General features: G+C 37.1%; 1 protein-coding gene across 1 annotated transcript; it reads left to right on the top strand.

Moving 5' to 3' along the window:
- The first annotated feature begins 5,611 nt into the window (after nt 1–5,611).
- Nucleotides 5,612–7,200, top strand: LOC140831814 (stearoyl-[acyl-carrier-protein] 9-desaturase, chloroplastic-like). The gene is made up of 3 exons (XM_073195551.1): nt 5,612–5,792; nt 5,874–6,378; nt 6,473–7,200. Exons 1-3 carry the CDS (start codon nt 5,674–5,676, stop codon nt 7,028–7,030), a joined length of 1,182 nt encoding a protein of 393 aa, XP_073051652.1. The 5' UTR covers nt 5,612–5,673; the 3' UTR covers nt 7,031–7,200.
- Nucleotides 7,201–19,870: the final 12,670 nt, after the last annotated feature.

The raw sequence follows: 19,870 nt of genomic DNA, 5'->3' as shown, positions 1-19,870 counted from the left end.
AGAATATGGCGTGCCAATTACGCACGAATAATCATTGACGATTGCGAAAAACGGCGATGACAACCTTGGCTTGAATCCCCTTTGAAATTTTTGAAAGTTACTTCAAAGCATAGGGTGTGTGTTTCGTGTAATGAAGTGTTTTGGGAGAGAGTTTTGGTGTTAAAAATTTGTGAAAAGTGAGGCATGAGTTTTATGTGAAGTATGGGGTGATTTATCATATTTAAACACTAATTCAATCACTAATTAATGCTTAGGCCCATGAAGCATAAATTTAGGCCCATTAGTGCTTGATTAAGATTTAATTAAAATAGTTTTGTTTAATAAAGTTTGTAAATTTATTAGTCGGGTTGCTAAAATGTTCGCATTTTTGTTGAAAATCCAAAAATGATAAAAATTACATCCCGACGTATAAAATCACCTCAAAACCCCTTATTTTCAAAAATAAGAAAAAAGCATCACCCTTAATTTAAATAATTAAAAAATTATTTAATAAAAAAATTTAAACAAAATAGTGTGGCTCGCATGCAAATATGAAAAAACATGCCCCTTAATTTTAATGCAACCATGTAGAAAAATATATTTTAGACATGCAAATATGCAAAACATAATTAATTCATGCAATTAAAACATTTAATTAAAATACAAGAGAATTTAATAATTGCATGCATGAGGTTCGCGTTGACCTTCGAATTTTTGGGGCGTTACAGTGTGGCTCGCTAAGTCTTGGCACGAAATTTGGTCATTCCTACTTCATTACATTTACCGATGACCATTCGAGGTTTGGGTATGTGTATTTAATGAAATACAAGTCTAAAGCTTTTGAAAAGTTCAAATAATTCTGAGTAGAAGTAGATAAACAGTTAGGAAAGAGTATTAAAACCCAACGATCAGATCAAGGTAGAGAATACTTGAGTACAGATTTTCAAGACTACCTTAAATGGAATGAGATTCTCTCACAGTGGACTCCACCTGCCACACGCCAGTTGAATGGTGTGCAGAATGTCGTAAAAGAACATTGATGGACATGATCCGATTTATGATTAGATTCACTGAATTGCCGCCATCCATTTGGGGATATGCGCTTGAAATAGCGGCAAGGTTGTTGAATCAAATCCATACAAAGACAGTGGATAAAACTCCATATGAGATATGGATTGGAAAGCCGCCCAAATATTCTTACCTAAGAATATGGGGATGCCTTGCTTACGTGAATCAATCAGTTGAAGACAAATTGTATATTAGAGCTAATTTGTGCTGCTTTGTAGGATATCCAAAGTACTCCATTGGATATTACTTCTATTATCCCAGTGAAAGAAAGGTGTTTGTTTCAAGGAATATCATCTTCTTAGAGAAGGAGTTTCTATTGGAAAGAAAAGACGAAATGATAGAAATCGATGAGATTCGAGAACCTCCTACTACACAAATAGTAGAACCCACACCCCAACATCCAATCAAAGAAACACAAGATCTTAGAAGATCCGAATGGATCTCAAGGCCACCTAATAGGTTGAGCCTGCTTCTTGAAGAGGTCCAAGGTGAGCCCATTCCTAGATGTGATCCAAGAAATTTCAAGGAAGCATTGTCTGATGCCGATGCATCTAAATGGCTTGAAGCCATGCTGTCCGAGATGGAGTCCATGTATTCGGACCAAGTATGGTCCTTAGTAGATCCACCTGAGGGAATTGTTCCCATAGAATGCAAATGGATTTACAAAAGGAAACTTGGAGCAGATGGGAAGGTGGTGACCTTCAAAGTTATACTGGTAGCAAAAAGATGTACTCAAAGGCAAGGTATTGACTATGAGGAAACCTTTTTTCCAGTCGCAATGTTCAAGTCCATTAGAATACTGCAAGCCATAGCAGCATGGTATGATTATGAAATATTGCAGATGATTGTGAAAAAAGTGTTCCTTAATGGGGATATTAAGGAAGAGATTTACATATCTCAACCTGAAGAATTCACATCAGTAGGAAGTGATCATAAAGTATGCAGACTTCAGAGATCCCTTTATGAACTCAAACAGGCATCAAGTAGCTGGAACCTCAGATTTGACAACACTATCAAAGAGTTTGATCTTGCCAAAAATCCTTAGGAACCTTGTGTATGCAAGAAGGTTAGTGGGAGTGTAGTAATGTAGGGATGTTACAGTCAACTAAAGTATGGTTAGCTGGTATGTTCTCTCTGAAGGATATGGGTGAAGCATCACATGTATTAGGAATATAGATTTATAGGGATAGATCAAAGATGATGCTAGGGATCACAAAATACACATATATCGATACTATACTAAGGAGATTCTCTATGGAGAAGTCCAAGAGAAGTTATCTCCCAATGTCCCATGGTGTGAATCTGTTCGTCTATGTGCCCTATGACTGATGAAGAGATAGAAATCATGAATCGCATTCCATATGCACCTGCCATAGGCAATATTATGTATGTTATGATATGTACTCTGCCTGATATTGCATATGCACTGAGTGTTGCAAGCCGATATCAGTCGAATCCTGGTCCACAGCATTGGAAAGCAATGAAGGACTCTTAACTACTTGAGAAAAACTAGGAATTTGTTCTTGGTATATAGGAGTGGAGAACTAAAATTGGAAGGCTATACTTATTCTACCTTCCAATCATATTTTGATGATTCAAAAATCAACCTCTGGATTTGTATTCAAGCTCAATGGTGGTGTTGTCTCCTGGAAGAATTCCAAGCAAGACACCACAGGGATTCAACCATTGAGGCCGAATACATATCTGCATCGGTTGCAGGAAAGGAGGTTGTTTCGATGAGGAATTTCATCCAATAGTTTGGTGTCATTCCTCAAATAGTTGATCCAATCCTGGTCTACTGTGACAATATTGGTGCCGTAGCGCAAGCGAAAAAAATAGAGGTCTAATCAGCGATCCAAACATATACTGATAAAGTTCCACATAATCCAGGAGATTGTGGGAATAGGAGACATTTTGGTAAAGAGATTCGCCTATGAAGATAACGTTGCTGATCCACTGACGAAGCCCCTGTCAGGACCATTGTTTTGAGAAGCATCGGGAAGCGATGGGTCTAAGATCTATCGGCAGTTGACTATAGGGCAAGTGAGAGGTTGTTAGAGTAGGTGCCCGGCAAGCCAACTTGTGGCTAGGGCTTTTATTGACTCTAATGTAAATCAATATTTATTTTAATAATATTATATAATTTTATTCGGTTATCGCATTATACTTTATCTGTATACCCATGCAAGCTGCATATATAAAGTCCTTTAATATACAATAGGTACCATGAGGTCTACGTCGTAACGTAATATCATTAAACTCATTAGGAAGTGTACTGTATATTCTAAACAGGTTCCTAGTCGAATCAACTACCTAAAACAAAGATAAAGGTCGCTCGAGCTCGAAACTAGCGTCTGTGACGTAAATGCCATGTTTCATTGACAAGGGCATGGAGATGTGCATTCACACAGATGGATGATCATATGATGATGCATTGAACAACCTTCCCTCGGACTGTCCAAGTTAATCTGACTTGTCGAGTGGAATAGTCCTCAGTTATGGTTGTACACCATTAGTCCTTTGACCCGGGACAATGTAGGGGCTATACGTACTAGCATACATTTTTATACGCTTACCGACTCTATCGAGGTTCATCAGGTAGCGAGGTTGGGTGTAGTATCGAAATAGGTAAGAAAAAATGCATTTTAGTCGGGGATTCACCGTTCGCCTACTAGTGAAGATATCCTATGTGATCAAATGAGTTAATAGTGCAAGGAGTCTCTGGTCAGAGCAAGAAATGTACTTTCGGGAAAGGTGTTTTCCTAGTTGTACATACCATGCTACTAGTAGTACTCAAAGATAAATCACATCGTCATCGAATTCACATGCAACTCTCGATATACCAATGGTTGTAGATTCGACCGGGATATATGTGTTGAAGGGAACATACTATGCGCTAACCATGACTAAAGGTTCTTGCAGGAACTATCAGTGATACCTAGAGGATCATGGGCCGATGCTACTAGACGCTCTTATCATGATCCGATGGGTGCAATCAGAAATGAGTTCTAACATTCTTGATCAAGGTATTGATGAAAAGAATGAGGCTAACTAGGGTAAGACCGAATAAGAATAAATGTTATTCTGAATCACATGGAGATGTGAACCCACGGCTAGCTGTATCCCTGAACCATTGAGGGTCACACAAGTATCGGATTCTGTGTTCCCATTGAGATAGTCGAATTTAAAGGAGTTGAAATTTGACGACTATAGTTTGATGGAGATCAAACAGGAAGCTTATAAAGGAGTTTATGAGTTTATTTCATTGGATGGAAGAAATGGAAGTTACATGATTGCTAAATGAAGGAGAGTAGAACTGTCTGTTTTAGTAAAGGAGTTTACAAAATTGGCAGCTGCAAAATATGGTAACTGTTATATATGGTAAGTTCTAAATTTGGTAAGTGAAATTTTGATTTTTGAAATTTTCAATTTTCAATATATAAACGATACTTGTATCTTTGGTGCATCGGCGCTCTTAGATCGTCGATCGGAGTTATAATGAGTTCGAAATCATTTTTTTGGTGAATTTGGAATTTACTAATTAATTAAATGATTGTGCTATTATGATAACTACAAACATCCACAAATTCTCATAAGTGATCTAGAGGAGTCAATAATTAAATTGACCAAGATGTTAGTTTATAAATTAAATAGTAATTATTTATTTAATATACATATCAATGTATATATTTTATATGGTGATATAACATATGCATATATGATATTATAATATCATGTATTATTAAATGTTAATAAATACATTATATATTGATTATATGAGAGTTTAAACATAATGAAATTATTAAAGTCCTTGTGGTAGATAGTAACTCCTAATTAGATTAGGAGTCTCATTCTATATATACACCACTAGGACTCATGATTAAAAACTAATTTCATTTTTTGCAAAAAAAAAAAAAAAGAAAAGGAAAGAGAAAAAACACCTTCCTTTCACAAAATCCTCTCGGCCATCTCTTCATTAAAAACGCGTAAAACCGGAATAGTTTGAAGTCCAAACATTAAGAACGCAAAGAATTTTATATTGGTCATAACATACTAATGGATTTTTTTCTTTTTTAAAAATATGCAATTTCGTCTAAACAGCATGCCTAATCTTGTTCTTGACTGAAACAGCATGTCTAAGTAGCATGCCGAATCTATTTTGCATTTATTAGTCGCCTAACCACAAAAAAATAGTCAGTGATCTATATTTTACGTATTAATTAAGTTTATGTTTAACTGCATCACATAATCTACGTTATAATCGAAGCTTACTTTTATTAGCCGCCTAAATCCCGCCCACCAAAAAAAAATATATATATATATATATACAAAAACAAAAAAAAATTGTTCGACATTTTACATTTATTTGTATGTATATGTGAAAATGTTCAGCTAGAATAATCTTAATTGTCTTAATTTGAAGATATAGTTGTTTCAGTCCAAAGCTCCGTTTATTACATTAAAATTAAACTTGTAAACAATTACATGCAAAATAAGTTCAAATTAATATGTATTCTTTTTTCCTATTTAAACACTCCTCTGCACCATGCAATTTCCCATTACTTCTTTTATTTCTCAATCTTCTTTCTGGCAAAATCCATTAAATTCTGCATAATTAGATTGCAAATGGCACTTACAACTAATCTTGCTTTCACTTCCTACAAGATGATGTCTTCTTTTCCTGATGCTGATATCAGATCTTCCCGCAGAGTTTCCATGGCGTCGACAATTCATTCTTCTTCAGTGTATCTTCTTGATTCTAAGTTGTCTTGTTTTTTTTTTTTTTTTTTACAATATCGATAGGTTTTATGTCTTCTTGATTGTAGGGAGGTGACAAACCTAAAAGAACCATTCACTCCCCCGAGAAATGTACTCAACCAAGTGACTCGTTTCATGCCACCAGAAAAAGGTGAGATAATAAATGGGCTGAATGATTGGGTTGAAAACAATATCTTGGTGATGCTAAAAGACGTCGAGAAATCTTGGCAGCCGAGTGACTATTTGCCCGACTACACTTCCGAAGGATACGAAGATCAGGTCAAAGAACTGAGGGAGAGAACCAAAGAGATCCCAGATGACTTTTTTGTTGCATTGGTTGGTCACATGATTACGGAGGAAGCACTTCCAACTTATCAGACATTTGTTAGCAATTTTGATGGAATCAGAGATGATACTGGTGTTAACCCCACGCCTTTGGCTGCTTGGTTCCGAGGGTGGACTGCAGAAGAGAACCGTCACGGCGATCTTCTCAATCGATATCTTTATCTTTCAGGGCGCGTTGATATGAAACAAATCGAGAAAACCATACAATATTTGATCGGTTCTGGGATGGTAATTTTTATTTAAATGTAATTAACAATAAACTTATTCTGCTGCATGTTTTTTGAGTTTTTAACCTTGTCATTCTGTACTTTAAAACTAAAAGGATGTACGCACGGAGAACAACACATATCATGGAATTATCTACGTTTCATTTCAAGAAAGGGCAACTTTCATATCTCATGGAAACACTGCTAGGCTTGCCAAAAAATATGGGGATACAAAACTGGCTCAGATTTGTGGGGTTATTGCCTCAGATGAGAAACGCCATGAAACTGCCTACACCAGAATTGTCGAGAAGGTTTTTGAGATCGATCCCGATGACATGGTTAGGTCTTTCGCTGACATGATGAAGAAGAAAATCGTAATGCCAGCCCATATGATGTATGACGGTGTGGATAAAAATCTTTTCATAAACTTCTCAGCCGTCGGACAACAGATTGGAGTTTACACTACCAGGGACTATACAGACATTATGGAATACTTAGTGGACAGATGGGGTGTGGAGAAGTTGACAGGCCTCTCAGACGAGGGGCGTAAAGCACAAGAATATTTGTGTGGGTTAGTTCCAAGGTTCAGGAAGTTAGAAGAGAGGGCACAAGCACAGGCAAATCAAGCATCGGACAGTGTTCCCTTTAGTTGGATATTTGGTAGAAAGATTTGAATATCATACATATTGATGCAATTTATGAGTATTGACTAATAATGATAATCATAAATAAGCATACATGGAGAATACCAGTTCATAGGCTTATACAGGATGATATTCATGTACCTAAATAATTCATGTACTATATTATGCAAATATATGTATTATATATCTCAATTAATATACTTTATTTAATGTCACCATATTTGGTATATTTATTCAACAATCCCCTTGAACTTTCAAAAGAAGTTGTTCTTAGCAAATGAAATCGATCATCTTGAGGGAATCAACAGTGGCTATGAAATAAGGCCAGGTTTTAATTTTCGAAAGCGATAAAAAGGACGAATGATAAACACAAGTACACACAAGATTTATAGTAGTACACTCTGAAAACAATAATAATTTTTACAAGAATCTTTTTCCTCTCAAACTATGTTCTTTTGACTTATCTATGTATGTGAATTATGACTTAATGACAGCTACCCATAATTTAAAAAAAAATTAGGAAACAATAATATATGTCAAATACCTAAAATATCTTTATATAAATAATTAATTCGATCCATCCATATATTAACAACAATATATTAACAACAATGACAGATTCATAATATGTATTTTCAGAGTAGATGCCTTACAAGTCAACGGTTGGCTAGGGAATTTATTGACTCAAGTTATAGTAAGCAATCTTTATTTAATATAAATCATTATTTCATGGTTTGTTATTTCTTTATCTATAGACATATGTTATCAACATAGATAAAGACCTTGATTATACTTTAATACAAATGAATCGTAATTCAATGTTGAAACTCATGTGTAAACACTATATAATCTAAATTCGTTCCTAGTCGATTCAGCCACCTAAAACATGGATAAAGGTCGCTTGAGCTCGAGACTAGCATCTGTGATGTTGTGTACCATGTGATAATTATACCGAACAACCCTCTCTCCGACTTTCCAAGTGGTTATCATTCATCGAGAGGATAAGTTTGTGGTTATGATTGTACACCGTTAGTCCTTACGACCCGGAACAACACTGAGGCTTTATATGCTAGGGATGTGCTTTGACTCGTTTACCGGCTCCAGGAGAGTCATCAAGTGACGAGATTGAGTACAGTTTCGACACATGTAGGAGCCAATGCATTGTAGTTGGGAATTTACCGCTCACCTACGGGTGTGGATATCCTGTGATCTGATGAAATAACAGTGTGTGGAATCTCTAGCCGGAGTATGAGATGTATGTTGGAGAAGGAGTTCTCTAATAGTACATGTGATGCCAATATTTATAAGTGTCACATATTTGTCGAATTATTATGCAACCCTTGATGAACCTATGGTTGCAGATTTAATCGAGATATATGAGATGAAGGGACCATACTGTACGTTAAACATAATCGACTAGTTATTGCAGGCACTGTTAGTGATACTTAAGGAATCATGGGGCAATGCTACTAGACACTCTTACCATGATTCGATGGGTTTAATCAGAAATATGATTTCTGACATTCTAATGATCAATTGTTGATACATAAAATGGGACAAATTAGGCTAAGCCCGAATAAAATATTATGTCTTGAATCACAAAGAGTGGTGAACCCACAGCTAGCTGTATCCCTAAACCATTGAGGGTCACACAAGCACTGGATCATTTTGTTCTCGTTGAGAGAATAAATTCAAGAAATTGAATTTATATTATGATATAATAAATTCAAGGAATTGAATTTATGATAATTACATTTTGAGAAAATAAATTCAAGGAGTTGAATTTATTAGATAGTAAATTTAAGAAGTTGAATTTATAAAATTGGTGAATTTAGTTTATTAAACTTAAAAGTTGAGTTTATTAAATATTAAATTGTGGAGGTGATAAATTCAAGGAGATGAATTTATAATATAAATATTAAATTCAAATGTTGACTTTATAAAGAATTTCAGTTAAATGAAATGGGTATATGTATAAGGGGTTTGTAGGAGTACAAGACCAACATAAATATTATTAAGGTTTTTAATTGAACTTTAAAATATTAATGAATTAATTAAACTAGTTGGACTAGAATAATTAATTGATTAAGCCCATTAAGTGTTTAATTTAATTAATGGGCCGTAAGCTTATATATGTGAATTAAGCTTAGTGTTAAAAACAATTCATTCACAATTTTCGGAAAACCCTAGCCTCCTAGCCAAGGGGTTTTCGAAAAAGCAACCTCCTCCCACTCTCTTTGTTTTCGGCCACCTCATATCAATCTCTACGTAAAATCCTTATATATAATTTCTATTGTAATTTGGAAGAGGAAAAATAATTCAGTCGTAGACCGGATTAGGAGATTCAAGAAAGAAGATTTGAAAAAAGTTTGTAAGATTTACAACAAGAGCTACTTTCGCTTATACCGGCATGATTGGAGCCAAATGAAAATTCACTAGCGATATAAACTAAACATCCTATGAATGTTTATTTATTAAAATCATATGAGTGCTCAAAAATATTTTGAATGTCAAGATGTAAAAATTTTAAAAACTTCCACTGCGTTTTGGGTACTAGAATGTCAAGATGTCAAGATCTAAATATCTTGAATGTCAAGATGTCAAGATCTAATCACACAAGAAAATTTTTCAGAAAATTGATGCACCATAAAAAAGTTTATTTTTCCAGAAATAAAAAAAGGGGCTTGCTGGAACTATTCTTGGCAGGGCACTGTGCGCACAAATCTGTGCGGAGCGGCCGCCCGCACTGTGCGGAGTGTCCGTACAGCGCACGCGGCGTGCGGAATGTCCGCACGCACGCACGTCCGCACGCTGCGCGCCCTGTGTGCCTAGGCTGCTCGCAACCTGCCCGATATGATGGGGCAGTGAACGGGCCGCGCGAGCGGCTGCACGGGAATGTCTCGAGCACTGTGCTGGATAATGGGCTTAAATTGTTTGGGCCAAGGGTGCGATTTTCTGATTTTCAAAACTTTGTTCTAAATTGATATGAAACGTCTGCTTATTCGTTTTCTTAAAAGTACTAGAAATTTTTTGAAACATCTACCGTTTTAAAATTCGGAAATATTTTTATTTTATTTTTTAAAAGAAAACCACATCTTGAAAATAAGCATTTAAAAATCTTGCATGCATGTAGTCCTACTAAAAATACCAATTAAAAATAATCATAAATATTTTCCATTAAAATTATAGCAAAAACTTGAACGAGAGAAATCTTAACATTCATCAATGAAATAAAACAGCGTATACAAAAATCCTCAAATCCTCTAAATTCATGAAATCATAAATATGAGGAAACCATGCGGTCTTCGGTTGTGTCATCACACCAGGTCTGCCTACTCAGAGTTCAGCACCTCTAGTCCCCTCGTCATTAAGCTCACCTGCATCACACATGCCTAGTGAGTCTAAAGACTCAACACACCTGCACTGTTAATAGCAAATACATATACATAGCACACAACAGTGAAAAATACCATACTCAATATACCTTTCATGAATTTTAAAAACGTAACATAAACGTGTCGTGTAAAATCATGACGTGTCAAAACAGCTCATCATTAATCATCATATATCGTTTATCATTTATCGTTCATCGTTCATCATTCATCATTCATCATCCATCCTTTATCATTAATGAATTTAGTTCATTATAGGTGACTATCGTACATCATCATTTACGATGGATCCAACATACATAAAACCGCGGTACCCGAGGGCTGTCGGATATCAGTGAAAGGATCACCCACCCACTGTGCCTAGGCCTCATCATCAGCAATTACATATACGTATTAAATATTTACATATGCTTTGATAGCCACGACTAATTCTCATCATTCAAAACATTACTATTTTCATCACTTATAAAAATCACGCACCAATGCAATTTTTCTTAAATCCAAGCATTCGAAGGATATCTCCATAAAATATTAAATCGTGATCATGATGCATAAACATTTAAAATATCATAAATTTGTGCTCAGGGCGCTGCAGGACAAAATCTCACCCCGGGTGCAAAATGACCATTTTGCCCCTGGAAACCCAAAAATTACCGTTTTACCCCTAAACCTCTAAAATTGATCCGAAGCTTACCGATCTCCTTAAAATGTCCCAAAACATATTTAAAAGTATTCTTAGACGTAAACTCGAGCACATTATATAACTTAACCGATTCGTTTTAAAACTTGGACCGAGGTCCCGGTTTTAACCCGAATCGAACCGAAACTTAACCAAAACTTTCCCAAATTTTTACCATACCTTAAAAACACTGTAATGCTCCTAAAATTATAACATCAGACCCAAAAACCATTGGCTGATATTCCAGGAAAAGAACAAATCTCTCGGCCCCTCCTTTGCGTAATCATCTTCTGACACATGGCCCCAATTCTTAAATATTTTGGTCCCAGCTTCTCCAGCACTTAACCTACCTTTATGGCTCACCATTAAGACCCTAATGAACCTTCTAAACCAAGCTTAAATGAGTCCCATAATTCCTGCACAAGCCACGTACATAAACTTTCGAACCAAACCCACATAAATTTATATCTTACCTATTTTGGTCCTAGCTTCTCCAGCACTTAACCGATCTTTATGGCGCACCATTAGGGACACTAATGAACCCTGCTGGACTCACTAGACACAAGCCTACAACCCAAAGGCAGCTGCACCAGGCCTACAGCCCCTCGCAACTCACACAGCCCCTGGCCCCTCATGTAGTGCTCTCGATCATCACCCCATTCCCAACGCTCAAGCGACTCTCCTCCTCGTCCTAGCTGTGTTCAAACCTCCCTTGACCATGGTTCAGAGCACTCACGATCTGTTCCAGGTTTCGGGATTGAAAGGGGATCGGTTACGGTGACTGGAAGCGCAACGGAAGCAACAAAAATTTCGAAAATCATATTTTCTAGCAAAAATTTCGGCCACCTCTCATATAATGTGTAGCAAATACAATAAAAACAAAATGACATTCATAGTGTGTTAAGAAATGTACCTATCAATCTCAAAGATTGATTGTGGCTCCAACTAAGGTGTAAACACCTTAGCTCTTGAAGGTAGACAATCTACAAGCTTCACCTTTCTTTTGGACTCCTTTCTTCCAATCAAGCCCACCACTAACTAGCTAGAACCCTTCTTATTTTGCACTAGAAAAATAAGAAGATTTTTCAAAGAGAAGTGATTTCTTTCCTCAATAATTGAAGAAGAAAATTGAGAGAAAAACTTGGAGACAAAAAGTGAATAGTAACTCGGCCACTATTCATGCTAGGAGAGAAGGAGAGACATTTTTTTGGTTGTGGGAAAAGTTGTTCCAAAAAGTTGCATGCCATGCCTTGAAAACACAAAAAGTAGTCTCCCAACCTTTCACCTCCCATGCATGCATATTATATGGTTTTTAATCAAATTAAAACCTTGGACTAAATTTTAATTATCTCAAACATATTTGAGACTAATTAAACATTACTTAAATTTACCCAAGTCCCACTAGTTAAATAATTATTTTAATTGAGCTCTTCAAGACTCAATATTATTTAATTAATTCAACACTTGAATTAATTTAATTATTTGGACTCTACTAGGTCCACTAGTGTTTAATTAATTCAACACTTGAATTAATTTAATTTAGTCCATAATAATGTTTATGAAAATCACAATTTTCAATTACATTATTCACTTGGCCAATTTTAATTTAGGAACACTTCCATAAACTAAAATTTACATTTCTCTCATAGAAGTCATACTTCTATTTTTCTTTACACTTATAAACTCATTTATAAGTCGTTCAACACATTGAACTATTTTCTCCTTTATAGAAGTCATACTTCTAATTTTCCTTACGCTTATAAACTCCTTTATAAGCCGTTCAACACATTGAACTATTTTTTACTTCTCAACGGGATCTAGAAAGCTAGTACTTGTGTGGCCCTCAATGGTTCATTGATACAACTAGCCGTGGGTTCACATCTCCATGTGATTCGGACTAAACATGTCCTTATACGAGCATACCCCAATTGCTCCATTCTTACTTATCAACACCTTGATAAAAAGAATGTCAGAACTCAAGTCTGATAGTACCCAACCAACCATGTTAAACGCCTAGCAGCATCGCTTACATGATTCCCTAGGTATCAAATGATAGTGCCTGCAAGAACCATTCAATTATGGTTAGCGTACAGTACGGTCCCTTCAACTCATATATCCCGATCGATTCGACAACCATTGGTTTATCGAGAGTTGTCAATGAATCGATACTATGTGTCATGTTGTAGTTGCATCGATGGTGTAATCTATGAAACCCCTTTCATAATTACCACCATACTCTGGCCAGAGATTTCAACCTACATACACATGATAACACATAGGATATCCATACCCGAAGGTAAACGGTGAATCCCCGACTACAATGCATCGACTCCTATATGTTTCGACAGATCACCCAACCTTGCCACCTGATGACCCCATAAGAGTCGGTAAACAAGTCAAAGTGAAACGCTAGCACATAGAGTCTCAATGTTGTCCCGGGTCATAAGGACTAATGGTGTACAACCATAAACCAGGACGTTTCCACTCGATAAGTGAGAACCACTTGGAAAATCCTTTAATGGAGGATTGTTCAGTGAACTCTACCAGGAGCACCTATCTGCATGTTCGGACATCACAATGTCCCCTACCAATGAAACATGGTACTCACATCGCAGATACTAGTCTCGAACTCGAGCGGCCTATATCCTTCTTAGTGGCGGCTGAATCAACTAGGAACCGTTTAGAATATACAGTATTACAAATATGAGTTTCATGATACTCATCATATGAGCATCTCATATTCTTTCTACCATTTGTATATTCAAGGGCTTTATCTATGCAACTAGCATGGGTATACAGATAAAGATGTGCCAAAGTAATAATTTCAAATATTACTAAAATAAAGATTGCTTATACATAGAGTTTCATTGTGAACACTCGGCCAACACTTGGCTCGACGGGCACCTACTCTAACAATCTCCCACTTGCACTAGAGCCAACTACCCGTATGCTTCAAACCCATTGATTCGCGATGCATCTCGAATAATGGTCCAGGTAAAAGCTTAGCTAGTGGATCAACAACATTGTCTGCGGAGCCGACTTTGTCGATAGACACTTCTCTTTCCACAATCTCTCCGAGGATGTGGTACTTTCTCAATACTTGTTTGGACTTCTGATGAGACCTTGGCTCATTTGCTTGAGCTAAAGCTCCCGTGTTGTCACACAACACCGGGATAAGAACAACTCCATTAGGAATAACGCCCAACTCTTGGACGAAATTCCTTATCCAAACAGCCTCCCTTGCTGCATCTAATGCAGCAATGTATTCGGCCTCTGTTCTGGAATCCGTAGTATTGTCTTGCTTGGAACTCTTCCAAGAGACAGCAGCACCATTGAGCATGAATACAAATCCAGAGGTTGACTTCGAGTCATCGATATCGCTTTGGAAGCTAGAGTCGGTATAGCCTTCCAATTTCAGTTCTCCACCCCATAGACCAAGAACAATTTATTGGTCCTTCTCAACTACTTGAGGATGTCTTTCACAGCTTTCCAATGTGGAAGACCGGGGTTCGATTGATATCTACTCACTACACTTAGTGCGAAAGCCACGTCAGGACGTGTAGATATCATCTCATACATGATGCTACCAATCGCATATGCATAAGGAATGCTTGTCATCGCCGCTATCTCTGCATCAGTCTTGGGAGACAGACTTGGATAGGGACACGCCATGACACATTGGTAGATGTCCTCTCTTGGACTCATCCATCGAGAACTGCTTCACGATGGTATCAATGTATGTGGACTGGGTGAGACCAAGCAATCTTCTCGATCTATCTCAATAGACCTGTATTCTCAATACAAAAGATGCTTCACCCAAGTCCTGCATCGAGAACTTATTCACTAACCATATCTTAGTTGATTGCAACATTCCTACATCATTCCCAATGAGTATAATGTCATCAACATAAAGCACCAGGAATGTCACAACACTCCCACTGACCTTCTTATACACACAGGGTTCCTCAGGATTCTTAGTAAATCAAACTCTTTGATTGTACCAGCGAATCTAAGGTTCCAACTCCTAGATGCCTGCTTTAGACCATAAATAGATCTCTGAAGTTTGCATACCATATGCTCACTTCCGACAGATGTAAACCCTTCAGGTTGAGACATGTAAATCACTTTCTTAATATCCCCATTAAGAAAGGCTGTCTTGACATCCATCTGCCATATCTCATAGTCATACTATGCAGCTATGGCTAGCAATATCCTTATAGACTTGAACATTGCAACTGGTGAAAAGGTTTCCTCAAAGTCAACTCCTTGTCTTTGAGTATATCCTTTTGCCACCAATTGCGCCTTGAAGGGCAATACCTTCCCATCCGTCCCAAGTCCCTATGGGAACCTTTCCCTCAGGTGGATCTACAAGATCTCACACTTGGTTCGAATGCATGGAATTCATCTCAGATTCCATAGCTTCAAGCCATTTGGATGAATCGGCATCAGATAACGCTTCCTTGAAGGTCCTTGGATCACATCCATGGTTAGGCTCATCATGGCCCTCTTCAAGAAACAGACCATACCTCATAGGTGGTCTCGAGACTCTCTCGGATCTTCTAGGAGCTTGTATCTCCTCTCTTGGCTCTTCGGGTGTGGGTTCTATAATTGTGGGTGTCTCTCGAACCTCTTCGAGTTCTATCATCTCCCTTTTTCTATCCAATAGAAATTCCCTTTCCAAAAAGGTCGCATTCCTAGAAACAAACACTTTTGTTTCTTGGGGATGATAGAAGTAGTATCCTATCGAATTCATTGGATGTCCCACAAAGTAATATAAAATGGATCGATTATCCAATTTATCTCCCACTACCTGCTTCATAAGCAGGGTACCCCATATTCTAAGATAAGAATACTTAGGAGGCTTACCCATCCATATCTCATATGGTGTATGCCTTTGAATGGACATTTAGTGGAATATCTTTTAATTTAAGTTATAGAGATCGTTTTCAAGTTCATTAGTACCAATCAAACATTCATTCATGTAAATGTTGCAAACACCTTTGCAAAATAAACAAGAATATCCATTTTTATCAACATAGAAATGGAAACAATGTTTTTACAAAATTAGGTACGAACAAAACATCTCATATAATTAACTTAAACTATTGTTCAATAATAAGTAAACATCTTCAATAGCCTTGGCAGCAACTCTTGCTCCATTGCCCATCCTCTAGAAGGTCACACCTTCCTTAAGCATTCTACTTCTTCCCATCACCTGTAACCCATTACAGAGATGTGAGTCATAACCGGTATCTAATACCCAAGAAGTAGAGTTAATTGAAATGTTTACTTCAATTTAGAACATACCGTTTCCAGAACTCTTCTGGGCCAGATATTCCTTGCAATTTCGCCTCGAATGTCCATGCTTCTTGCAGTGATGACATTCATCAGCAGTCTTGTCAGCCTTAACTGGTGTGGCTGCCACAACGAGATTCGGAGATTGCCTCAACAAGGGCACGTTCTTCTTGGGACGTTGGAAAGAACGCTTCTTTCCATTCCCATGTGGATCAATCTTCGTACCAGATGAAGAACCAACATAAAGAACCAACTTCTCTTTCTTGATGGTGGATTCAAACGTAACAAGCATATTCACCAACTCCTCAAGGGTCGGTTCAATCTTGTTCATGTTGAAGTTCACCACAAAAGGATCAAATGAGCTAGGCAGCGATAAGAGCAGCACGTCGGTGGTCAACTCTGAAAGCAAGATCAGATCCATGCCAACGAGCTTGTCCACGAGCCCGATCACCATTAGGCCATGCTCATGGACCGAGGCCCCATCTTGCATGCGTAAAGTGATCAGCTCCTTGACGGTAGCATGCCTAAGAGGACGTGTTTGCTCACCAAAGAGCTCTTTGAGGTGCTTATGAATGTCAGCAGCATTCTTTGCATCCTCAAAACGCCTCTGCAGCTCATCATTCATAGAAGTCAGCATATAACACCTGGCTATCAAGTCATGGTCACACCATTCTTTGTAAGCCTGCAATTCCTCAGGATTGCAGTCAGTCGGAGCCTCAACAGGGGGCGACTCAGTCAGTGTATATGCTACCCTTTCCGAATTCAAGACGATTTTTAGGTTTCTTAGCCAAGTGAGGTAATTAGGTCCAGTTAATATGTTTTTGTCGAGTATTACGGATATTGGATTGCGAATCGATGACATCGTCAATATGTACTGAAAAGTAAAAATAGATAAATGTTGATGACTATTTTAAAATATTTAGTAAGATATGAAGTTTGGACTTTTACTTCATAAATATTTGCTCCCACTGTTTTGACATCTTTCACTACCCTCTAGTGAAAACGGGAAACCCCTTTCCTTAGTAGGTACGTAAGGTCCAATTAGCGAATTATGATCCCGAATAATATCAGCCAATCACAATTCCTAAAAAGTAGTTTCCAATTGCATCACAATGCAACCCTCTACGTAAACTTTTGTCTCACGTTTGATTAGGACCCAATAATATGACGTCGTTCATCTTTACGTGTCAAGCCTTACCCATCGATGTTGAACCTTAATGGACGGTCGCCATGAGTTCCCTCAATAATATGAGCCGAGATCATGGGAGTTCCACGTAGTTCACATCACCATGTCAATGGATGTCACAGCTTTCCGGCACCCAGGGCCCCCCCAATAATATGAGCCGAGCCCCGAGTACGGGTAGCGTTCATCATGCACCCATTGTCGATGGAAGACAAGGAAATTATAACCAATTTTATAATTCCCCTTTTCGGGGTTGATATTAATTTTGAATCTTATTCAAAATGAGGGTTTTTAGTTTTGAAAAGGTCTCATCATTAATTTTATTTTTAAAAACTCGCCATGTTTGATCGTATGTTTGCCGGATTCATGCAACTTTGTTATTATCACAATAATAACGCACATACTCATTATTTATAACATATCATGCATATATTATAAATAATAAACAAACAAGGATGATCAATCGCCCCAATACTAACGGACCGTGTGAGCTAAACACGGGCCTAGGTCCAATCCTAGGGAAATGCACGGGATGCAAATGCAACTATTACATAAGCTTCCAATATTTACATGTCTTCGATCTTCATAATCATTATGGCCACCATCTTCCAATCTTGATCATCCACTATACTAATATTTACAAATAAATATCCATGGCAAATAGGGATACATCTCATGGGGTGGGAACGGGCCATAAACCAAGCCCACTTTATAAATTGATAATTATTACAATCATTCAACACAAAATATCCTAGCATACACCTAGCAAATTGGGCTTGGGCTTTTGATCATCCTTCATGCATAATATCACATATCATACACCATCAATTAATTATCACAATAATTAATTGATCCAATATTATATATCTTGATCCAATCACTAACCGCCACGATTATAAACTAAATTAACAAAGTATACAAACACCTTTGTCTACTTTCAAATTAATTTATTTATAACCGAATTTCTTGTAAATCACCATTTACTATAAATAATTAAAGTCCAACTTAAATTATTTATTTCATGAGAAGATATTTGCAACTTTTGTAATTTTAAACTTAAGGGCCCAAAAACTCATTTTTCACCAAAAATATTTTGGCCCATTTAAAATTCACAAACATGTTAGCCATCAAATGGCCCAACAACTCAAGGTCCATGACACTTTGATATTCCAAAACACTTTTGGAAACCCTAGCCGTCATCGCCGTCGCCGGAGCTCCGTCGCCGGATTCCGGCCAACTTACCAAAATATTTTTTTTTTATTTTAAAATGTTGGGCTGTTCGGGCAGCCCCTCGGGCTGCCCTTGCTGCCCGAAATGGGCAGCCCCTCGGGCAGCCCGAGCTGCCCGAAACGGGCAGCAATATGCTGCCCGAAAAACGCCCCAACAAGCCTTGAGTTTCGTTGCAAATTTTCGGTCTTATGCGGTTAGAAATCAATCTCAATATAATATCTTGTAGTTGCTACACAAAATCGTAACCATAGCTCTGATACCACTTGAAAGGGGATCGGTTACAGTGACCGGAAGCGCAACGGAAGCAACAAAAATTTCGAAAATCATATTTTCTAGCAAAAATTTCGGCCACCTCTCATATAATGTGTAGCAAATACAATAAAAACAAAATGACATTCATAGTGTGTTAAGAAATGTACCTATCAATCTCAAAGATTGATTGTGGCTCCAACTAAGGTGTAAACACCTTAGCTCTTGAAGGTAGACAATCTACAAGCTTCACCTTTCTTTTGGACTCCTTTCTTCCAATCAAGCCCACCACTAACTAGCTAGAACCCTTATTATTTTGCACTAGAAAAATAAGAAGATTTTTCAAAGAGAAGTGATTTCTTTCCTCAACAATTGAAGAAGAAAATTGAGAGAAAAACTTGGAGACAAAAAGTGAATAGTAACTCGGCCACTATTCATGCTAGGAGAGAAGGAGAGACATTTTTTTGGTTGTGGGAAAAGTTGTTCCAAAAAGTTGCATGCCATGCCTTAAAAACACAAAAAGTAGTCTCCCAACCTTTCACCTCCCATGCATGCATATTATATGGTTTTTAATCAAATTAAAACCTTGGACTAAATTTTAATTATCTCAAACATATTTGAGACTAATTAAACATTACTTAAATTTACCCAAGTCCCACTAGTTAAATAATTATTTTAATTGAGCTCTTCAAGACTCAATATTATTTAATTAATTCAACACTTGAATTAATTTAATTATTTGGACTCTACTAGGTCCACTAGTGTTTAATTAATTCAACACTTGAATTAATTTAATTTAGTACATAATAATGTTTATGAAAATCACAATTTTCAATTACATT

This window comes from Primulina eburnea, chromosome 5, assembly GCF_022965805.1.
Source record: "Primulina eburnea isolate SZY01 chromosome 5, ASM2296580v1, whole genome shotgun sequence".
Classification (NCBI taxonomy): Eukaryota; Viridiplantae; Streptophyta; class Magnoliopsida; order Lamiales; family Gesneriaceae; genus Primulina; species Primulina eburnea.
This window is presented reverse-complemented; position numbering and strand designations above follow the sequence as displayed.

Excerpts from the sequence above, each read along its gene's own strand:
- LOC140831814 (XM_073195551.1), top strand. The coding sequence starts at position 5,674 with ATGGCACTTACAACTAATCTTGCTTTCACTTCCTACAAGATGATGTCT. Across the intron at positions 5,793-5,873 it reads ACAATTCATTCTTCTTCAGT|GGAGGTGACAAACCTAAAAG; the intron begins GTATCTTCTTGA and ends TCTTGATTGTAG. Across the intron at positions 6,379-6,472 it reads ATTTGATCGGTTCTGGGATG|GATGTACGCACGGAGAACAA; the intron begins GTAATTTTTATT and ends TAAAACTAAAAG.